Below are 9,947 nucleotides of genomic sequence, written 5' to 3' on the forward strand. Positions count from 1 at the left end.
TTTGTTTTGTACATAATTGCAAAACAACGCCCTACTGACTCTGGATTTGTATGGAGCAAATTCTGTTCCTTTATTCAAGTGAGCTTCAGTGATGCTGATAACCAAGGCACAGTTAAATTTTAAAAACACAAACCCAGAACTAGTTACGCAATACATACCACAAGTTTTAATAAAAAACAAAAGCACTGGCATGATTTGAAAGCAATAACCAGAAAACGCAATAATACATTCTAGAAGGCAACTGAAATCCGGCCCTGTCATCCCAGCCCCCATTTATCCATCTTACTTCAGCATGCCTTTGGGTAAAGAATACTGATATTCAACTGCCAGTTACTTTTATAAACACATACTATTCTCTATACATTATTACAAATCCCTTCAAAGCCTGGTGACTTCAAATTAGATCTCAAGATTCAAACTCCAGGTTTGCACGCTCGCAGCGTAAGCAAAGCAGCCAAACGTTCAGCTACAATCTTCACAACATACACCACATTTTTTTTGTGAATTCCTTGCAGTTAAGCTGTGTGGCAATAGAAAACATATAGTATCTATACACAGTGCACCAAGAAAATTAAAAAAGACAGTAAGTTACATGAAAACAACACCGAGGCACTTACTCAGGCATTGCTGTCCGTGGGAAACTACACCTACGTGTGCCTGTCTGGGTACTCTCAGTGTTGACCAAGCCTTTCACAGACATGATGAAAACATGATCTCTAGTCAGTGAAAGAAATCCCTCTCCAATGTACATATAAACATAAGATCATTTACAAATTAATCTCCACTTAGGTAGCGTGACTCACAGCTGAAGACATCTCAGTCTGCTGAGTAATTCAAACAGCTTCATTGTTAGTTATGATGTAATGAAACTGGTCAGTCAGCAGTGGCAACACTTTGTAAATGTCTCTCATTTGGAGTCTAGATTACAGAATTTTACAATTTAAGACGACTCTTTTCCACTGCCACTAAATTATTCCCTATTGGGACAACTGATTTACTAGATGAAGAATCTTCAAATGAGGTTTCAATATACTCTCCCTAACAAAGTATCTAAATTATTACCTGCAACTCAAGCTGCATGGCTGTTCCCAGAGCTCCCTTACAACAACCTTAGCAAAAGGTTGCCTTGAGCACTTGGCAATGGCCTGATTTTTGTCATCAAGTAATGAGTCTGCCACAAAAACAGTGACCACATGGCAGCAGCCTGCTGCACATAAATCCCTCTGCTGCTTAAAACTAGATTTTGGATCAATATTAAAACACAACCAAAACAAACGCCCTAATACTCTCTGGAAAGAGCAGCAGGAATAAAAAGCATCTGTGGTGCTCTCACCAACAATTACTAGCACTATGCAAATCAGCACTAGGTTGTTTTACATTCAAGAAAGTGCAAAAATAAGAATATGAAACAGAGAACACTTAGCTCTGCACACAGTCAGCCCACAAGTGCTAAATGCTTCACCATGTAAATGGGGAAAGCTTTCTAAAGAGATTAATACTGAGAAGCGGCAAAAGAAACGCTGCATGCTTTGGGAGTGGCCCCCCTCCCTCTCCAGCTCTGCTACCCCTTCCTCCCATAAGGCTCCAGTTCTTGGTTAACATCTCTCTGTCTGAAAATAATTGCCTACCTCCTAAAGGCATCTTGGGCAGCAACACTCCTTAATCAGCAGGAGGACAGCTGAGTGATGTGAGGCATTTCCACCTTCTCCCTGGAGTAATCACACCACCTCCAGCAGGCACTACTGCAACATCAAGAACTAAAATGACTTTAAATGTGGTGCTCTCCCATAATGAGAGCCATATTCCAATAAGGCCGCCCTCCAAAAACCCACTTCTGTTAGACCAGCTGCCTATTAGGACTCAGCTTATCGATACAGCTACTGCCAAGGATCAATTAGTGCAGCCTGCATCCAAACCTCAGGGAAAAACCCATTTGCAGAAACGAACTCAGCAGGTTTGGTATACCTAGATACATAAACACAAGCAATAATCAGCTGCACTATGTTTAAATTTTTTATCACAGTGTGAACACGGTAACAAGCAGCAGTAGGCTTGCATGTTCTTTTGCTGTGGCACAGGAAGGATACCAGTAGAATCACGCCAGATTTACAAAATGGGCTGAATTCTCTGCACAGATATCTTAGAAAATAAAATTATGTATCTATTTCTCAATAAATTGAAGAGACTAAGAGAAAAAAAACCATGCTCATGGGCTTTGTTAAGACACTTGCAGTGGGTATACCAAGAAGGTAAAGTGTGAATCAGAATAACACAAATTTTGGCTTTCATCAGATCAGTAACACATGCTGTAGTTTCAGTCTAGAATGAAACATGAGCATTTAGAAATTGCATGGATGTGCTTCTTCAGAGCAAGTCACCTTTTCTTCCCCACGTCATGCATTCACTTCAAAATCTGGACATGATCCTTACTGTCCTCATTCTCAGAGACACCAAAATCACCTTTTCTGTGAGAACACCTAAATAATTCTTTTTATATAGTTTTTCTATCCTGCCCAGCTATCCGAACTTGAAGTCCACATCACACAGCTTGTACCTATGGCTGATGCTCTTATTTTCTGCCCCACACTCATTTAATTTTGCAGATTATTCAAAAACAACAACGACAAAAAATAACAGCTTCCCCTGTCTCACCTCCAGGCATTTGGGATCCACATCTGCAAAAAGATTTAGAAAAACTTACAGGAAATAATTTTCAGACAAAACAGGCGCCTGGATGCAGCAGGGCCACTCAAGTTATCTTGCAAATCCTGCTTACCCTCCTTCCACAAGGCTCACTTTCTTCTTGTTTCAAACTACGCTGTAAACTTCAAGGAAGTGACCATGTCTCTCGCTGGTGTTTATATACCATAAACTCTTAACACACCAAAGCCCTGCCTGACTGGGGCCCTCAAATGCCACCAGAACACAACACAGCCTTGGTAGTACCATAAAACCATCAATTACACTTGAGTCTAGAGCCTCCAGATTTTTGCAGGAAATGGAAATCATTAACTGTGAAAGTGAAACACAACTGTCCTTTCGCAACCCTCAAGTCCCTCTTCCCCACACAAAGGGAATTACCTAATTTGGTTATATCAGACACGGCTTGATTGTTGGGATGAAAGTTTCAGGAGCTTTCACAATCACTTCCACAGCCTCTCAAAGAATCAGTGAAATCTCAGCTTGCTTTCTTCTCTCCTTCCTGAACACTTTTTTAAAGTTCACATTTTCATCAACTACAGAAGATTAAACTGCTCTTGCTTCATCTCACATTACAGTAACATAAAAAACATTTAACCCTTTTCACAAAAATTCTGAAGAACAAATAAAATTAAGAATTAAAATTAAAGCAGTTAAGTTTTGAAAATGGAGAGAGCAATCCTTGCTTTGGGAGATCTCCCCCCCAAAAAAAAGAAGTGCTTTATATCCTTAATACAATCAAGGCACATTCAGAAAGTTGAAAAAACACGGCAGCAATATGAGCAAATAGAGAAAGCTTGAGTACAAAAAAAGTTTTGCCAAGTGCTTAAAGCATTGAAGCTCAGAAGTTATTTCATCACACAGAGCCTAGACAGGCAAGGGGAAGTGCTACTGAAAAGCTCAGGTTTTCAACAGTTTCCTGTTCATACTAGAATACTTCCTTGATTAATTAATGTATTCCTGTATGATGCACATCCACATAACCCCCATGCACAAGGACAGCCCTTATATGACACGCACTAAACCTCACCAGCATGTTCCCATAGCATAAAGCTTCACTACTTACCCCCACTGCTATCACAGTGTCTCCCCCTTCAGCAGTTTCAGAGCTAGGCTGTCCCACACACCTCTCAGAGATGTAAAAGCCTGAGCAGCTGACCTCAGGCTCTGGATCAGACCACTCTGCCCTCCTGCCAAAAAGAGCTGAGCAGGGGGTCACAGCCCAAGTCCAGGCACACGCCACAGTCGCCACAGCAAGCACTGGGCTGTTGTAGCCAACCCAATTCCCCCCTGCCACAAAGCCCGGTGCCAAAACAAGCACGAGCACTTTATTCCTATGAGCAGTCCGCTGGCTGGCAGCTGGGCTGAGACACAGCCTCTCAACCAAAGGAGACACACTGATGTGCATTTTACTTACCTTCCCACCTCCTGCCTCTGCCACAAACCCAAGCGCTGAAAGCACCAACACAATGTTTTGCAGGATCGTTGCACAAACTTCCCTAAGTCACAACAGACCCCGAGAGAGAAAAGAGATCATCACCCTGCTGCTGCTGCTGATGCCACTGCTGTCATTCCACACACTTAACCCTCTGGCACCCATCTCACTACTGGTTCAGCGTGGTGAGCCTGGAAAATCTGTGCCAACACTACACATCATCTGCAAGGACAACAGACAGCTATGCCTACATTTGTTGTACGTGACAGCAACGGGAAATTTGGGCAACGAGAAAGCAAGCTTTGTATACAATACTTCTTTGTCCTAGGTGGTAGGAATGCTACATACACAACCTGATTTACGTCGGCTACTAGCTAAAAATAACTAAAATACCAACTTTCCTCTACCCATGTAACTATCTACGCGGTTTGAGATTAAAATTTAGATTAAAACAATTTCTAAGCAGCTTGACATTGAAATTTAGACTAACATGATTTTAATTTTAATGAAGCCTGAATTCTAAGCCCCACAGAACACACTTGTCTTTAAAAGCAAGGTATCAACTATGCTTTTATGACCTGCTTTGAAGTAAAGGAAATGAAACATCAAGAATTAAAGCTAAATCCAATTTTAGCTACGGCTTTTCTCTTTGAGTGAAAAGCAATAATCACCCATTTTTATTACAGTTTTGGCCTTCACATTCCTGTAGTCAGGATGATTCAGGAAATCATGAAGTTGTTTTTTCCAGTACAGGCAGTACCCACCTGACATTGTTCTGGCTCACAGCAGTACAAACAGTTCCATCAATACATTTTCAAAAAAATTACTTGCTGTAACAAACGCAGTGCTTCAAAACTGTGTTTTCTCTCTCTGAATGCTGAAATTGATAGGCATCATTACTGTTAGTATCTCAGCAGTGAAGCTTCATTTTTTTTTTTGTTTCCCACAAGAATCTTAACATATGCCAGCTTTAGACTGTATGATCTATAAAATGCTTATGGCTTTACTGTCAATATTTGATTAATTTTAACCCTAAACGAAGGTTCTTCTGTCTGTGAATGGAAGGCACACTCAGAGATTGCAAAAAAAAAAAAAAGTAACAGCCTGACTAACCAAATATAGAATCTCATCGACATTTACAATTTCCAAGTCTTAAATCTCGAGGCTTGAAGATCTTGAACTCATGTAATCACAAAGGATTTTCAATATCACAGGAAAGGTCTCAAAAGAGCCTGCTGAAGTCACTCGATCACATCTGAACAAGGTTCAAAGTCATGGCAGCAATCCTGCATAGACATCTGACCAAACATTTTCATGGTGCTACTGGCTGTAATGAAAGTACTACACTGAAAATCCACACTGTTCTTCTTAGTGAGACCATTAAAACATTTATCAGAAGCCAATGTAAAAGCCTGCAAATTCTGAACATAGGCTACTAAATTATCTTCTGCCTATGTACCTATTCCAGATGAGCTTTATCCAGACAGACTCTTCAGGATCTGGATGAACTATTCACCAAGACTGCCCAAACATCATGGTCTGAACACACAAACCCAGAGCTGCCACACCATCTTTCCAGCCAGAGGCACGTGTTCAGATCATCAGGGGCTGTCTGTCCTGCACTCTATGTACCCACCTTCAAACTCCAACAATGTGCTTTCAATATTCCTAATTTCTGACCACTTAGTTTCCCACCTCTACAAACCTCTATCTGCCTTTTAGGTAGTTTGAATTTATGTTATTCGTTTGGACCTTGCTTATATTTATTCTCTTTTGATGAAACAGGACACAAAACCCTTACAAAGCTCGCAAACAACTTTTCAGGACCCTAAAATAGGAGTTAGAATCTTGGCTGTAATTGATACAGAAGCTAATAAATGTTTCCTACTCTTAAGCATTACCCCACTCCACTGTTTGCACCATACAACAGCTCTGGGAAAGCTCTCCTGCCCCACAGCAGAAGCTGAAAAAAACAACACAACTTTCCTTCTCTGGTGATAATAACCACTAGAACAAGACCACCTCAGAGAGGAGGTGTTTGTGACTTTGGTCTGACAGCACTCTTCCACCAGAAGACAAATGACCACACTCTTCATGGATGTAACTCTACATTTGAATGATGTCTTGTGTTCAGGTGGCAAGGCAGCTTGGTCCAGCAGTTACTTCAGCCTTAAAATCCAACTGTTTAACTTTGGCTGAAACTCAAAGTTGCCAAAACAATGCTTCATCCCCTGACTATTAAACAAACAAACAAACAAACACACCAATTAAGTGCTAAACCTCAGCTTTCTGATTCATGAAAGTAGAGGGAAATGCTGTAACTATACCATCAAGTCCATCTGACATGGATGTCCTGTATGACCAGGATGACCTGTTTTCTGCTGCTTTTATTCAGATCCCAAGCAGACAACAGTTATATCTTAACAGTATCAATATCCACTCCTAGCCTTTCCTCCAGGTTTTCTTTTTGCTTTCCTTTCTCTTTTATAAAAGGAGACCATCCTTCTAAATATCCCAGCATCATGAACTTTCCAGTCCCATTTTCACAGTCACTGTGAACTCAGCCCAGTAGCAAACCGGGTCTTTCAGTACCAAAAACTTCCTCCAGGAACGTTAAGGAGTTTGTACATCAGCAGCATGAAGGGCACCTCATGGTCAAGGCAGAAGCAGCACATGAGGCTACTACTGACCATACAGTGCACTCAGCCTTAGCGACTCAGATGGAACTACAGGACTGCAGAACTCCCTGCTCTGGCAGCTGTATCCAACTCTGTCCATTTCAACTACCAATCATCCACCATGAGGCTTGGCAGCATCTACACACCTCTTCCTTCTGAAAGAAATGAGGACCAAATACTGAAGAAACTCCACATGTAGTTCCAGAAAACCATTTGTCATTTTCTCTCACCAAGCAAGTCACAGTCACTTCTGCCTTCCCCTCCGGTCAGCACCAATTAATCCAAAGCAAAACCAAACTTTAGCTATCCAAAAGTAACTGCACAGAGGAAATACAGCTTTATTTCATCCCTCTTCAGAGGTCCCCCACTGCACTAGTCCTGATATTACAGTTCAGCTCTTGGTAGCACAAACATGATATCCACAAACAATTCAGTATTTCTCCCCAAGGACGACTCAAGAAAAGTGGCGGGTGGCAAAATTCCACTGCTCTTCAGCATTGACAAATTCCCAGGAAATGCTGCACGGTGCACCTGCACATTACCCAGGAGAACAATGGATCTGAACAGAGAGCACTCCTTCCACAAAGACTGCTACCTGGCCACCACTGCATGAAGAAAAACACCTTCAGGAACAGGCAGAGGGGTAGAGGAGGGAGAGACGTGAAGATACACCAAGCATAAACATGCCCTTCCACACAGCTCGCGAGCCAATAGCAAGTTTCTGCAGGAACAGCTTGCTCTCGCCACGAGCATAAGGCTTTTTGTGCATCAGCCATTATATTGCTTCAGAAACCATGATTCAGGGTATACCTCATGCTCCTCATCTTTGAAAATAAGTCTTATTCTACAGAAAATTAAGGTGGGGTTTTTTTCCCTTCAAATCCTGTCATCAGAGACACAAATCTGCTCACGTAACAGGCTTCAAGCATAATTTTGGTACAAAATATACTAATATAAATAGGTAGCAACTAAATTGGTGGAGTGATGTTAGTGCAGCTATGATCAAAGTCAGATGGCCATCTCCAGAACATCACAGTTGTCCCCACACATCACCTTGAAGTCTAGCAGATGGGGAAAAGGAGATCTGCATTCCTCATAAAATCTCCACACTCCAAGGAACGCGAGTAATGGATGTGGTTAAAGTGAAAGATACGGTTAAAGCTTTACATTTTTAACTTTTAAAAAGGTTCTCCCCTCCTTTTTGTGTCCTTAATCAAAGGTTATAAATGTGTAAGGGATGGCTGTTGCCATGGAAATATGCAGGCCACAGGTTCTGTGGGAACCTCAAAGCTCCCTTCACTGCTGGGGTGCCGTGTAATGACAGGGTCACGTTAGCACCTCTGACTCCCAGAGCCCGTTTATGTGCATGGAAATTAGCACAGCTGACTCCATTCACCTTCCACAGCCAAACAGCAGCTACTCCTGCTCCCCAAATTTCTTTCTGCTCTTGCCCATTCCCCAGGACACGCTCCCAGGCCTGTTTCAGCACCACCCCTCACAGTGCAGCAGATTGATCTTCGGTGTGTACAGCCTGCTCAGCAAACACCAAGCAGAGACCTGAGAGTGAGTGCAGAGGCCATCAGATGCTTCATCTTGATCAAAAACATCGTTTCACAATCTCTTGAGAAATTTCTTTTTGCGATGAAACTGATGTATAGTAAATCTTCATCCTATTCCAGGAAGATGAAGGCATAGCTACGAGGAAAAACAGAGGCAGACATGCAGCAACAGGAGCTGAACTCTCAATAAGACCCAACCATTAGAGAACAGAAGACAGGCTCTGAATAATGGTAACTTTTTTACCTGGTGGCTGTCAGTACTAAAGCAGGAAAAAGAAGTTCCTAAAAAAGCTCAGCAGAATTCCTGAATGTACTATTCGACGTACAATCAACTTATGCACTTGAGGAAGGCTGTCTCAAGATGGATGCAAGACGATGCTTTTTTTATTTTAAATCAATTCCAAATAGGCAAATTCAACCATTTGAGAATGTCTTCTTATCAGCATCTTAATACTGTGAGCAAATACAATTTATGCAGTTGTTTGTTTGTATGAAATAGAGATTTGTGTCTCACCCCCTTTGACACTGCTATAATAAATCCCTTAAACTCATAAAAGATAAGATTCCAGATACATTTGGAGTGAATTTATTTGCATACTTGAGGACAGAAACTATTCCAGTAGTGTTCACCCTCATTGGAAATGGCTAGTCAAATATTTTAAATTATTAATATATTGTGAATGTATACACACGGGCTGGTTCTTTTATTTTTAATTCTTTGGAGAGAGAAAATTGCAGGGAGGAAAGCTCTTAAGCCTATGGAAAGGTCTGTCTTATATATTTATTGTACAATCCCTCACAACTAATCCCAATGCAAAAGAAGTGAAATGAAAAGGCCATTCTATGTCTCACTTACCTAGAAGATAATCTGGATGACCTTTCAAGGCATTTTATTTAATGAGTAAAACCTAGTCTGATACAACTGAATAGTAAATTTATTTCCAATAGGGTCAAGAATCTAAACATTTAACTGAAGATGTTTAACAATCCCAATAATCTCAGGAAGAAAAAGGCAGTCATTCCTTTAAGTAAGACTAGATTTTGACAACAAAGAAAAATTTAATTCTTACTTCTTAGCAAATACTTCTTAGTGGCTTTGCAGGCATTTCTTGTTGTTGTTTCAGTTTCTTGGTGGGGGAGTATCAGTTCTATCAAAGGTACTTATTTTCTTTACACCTACAGTTCTGATGGATGACAAATGGTTCTGATCTCTGACAAACAGACCCTTCAGGTAGGGTACATCAACAGCCAAATACAGGTGGGGAGCTGTGTGGGCACACACATGCACCTCCAGCAAATCCTTAGTAATTTTATGCAATTGCTGAGCGGAAACAGGAATGCCCAATTTCTTGCCTCTGGCTATTTTACACACTTTCTATGAAAAGCAATAACATTTAAGTGGGAGAGAAAAAAAAAAAAGCTTTGAGCACAACACTGCTCCAGCAGACTTCTGTATTGGAAATGGCCAACCAGAGCATCAGTGCCCTGTTACTACCGCAATTCTTTTGTTGAGTTTTCTTTGGGGTCGGGGGTTTTCAGTTGGTTTGTTTGTCTGGTATTTTTTAGTACCTTTGG

At 41.1% G+C, this 9,947-nt stretch overlaps 1 protein-coding gene across 1 annotated transcript in view; it reads right to left on the bottom strand.

Moving 5' to 3' along the window:
- Positions 1-1,484: 1,484 nt before the first annotated feature.
- LOC114067635 (forkhead box protein F2-like) overlaps positions 1,485-9,947 on the bottom strand; it is a 15,857-nt gene continuing 7,394 nt past the window's right edge. Inside the window, exon 4 of the mRNA XM_027903248.1 lies at positions 1,485-1,742. Within this exon, the coding sequence (XP_027759049.1) occupies positions 1,664-1,742 (79 nt within the window). The 3' untranslated portion in view covers positions 1,485-1,663. The remainder of the gene's footprint in view (positions 1,743-9,947) is intronic.

The sequence above is a fragment of the Empidonax traillii genome, unplaced genomic scaffold (assembly GCF_003031625.1).
Source record: "Empidonax traillii isolate 1590-97213 ecotype Southwest subspecies unplaced genomic scaffold, ASM303162v1 scaffold2:size4533513, whole genome shotgun sequence".
Classification (NCBI taxonomy): domain Eukaryota; kingdom Metazoa; phylum Chordata; class Aves; order Passeriformes; family Tyrannidae; genus Empidonax; species Empidonax traillii.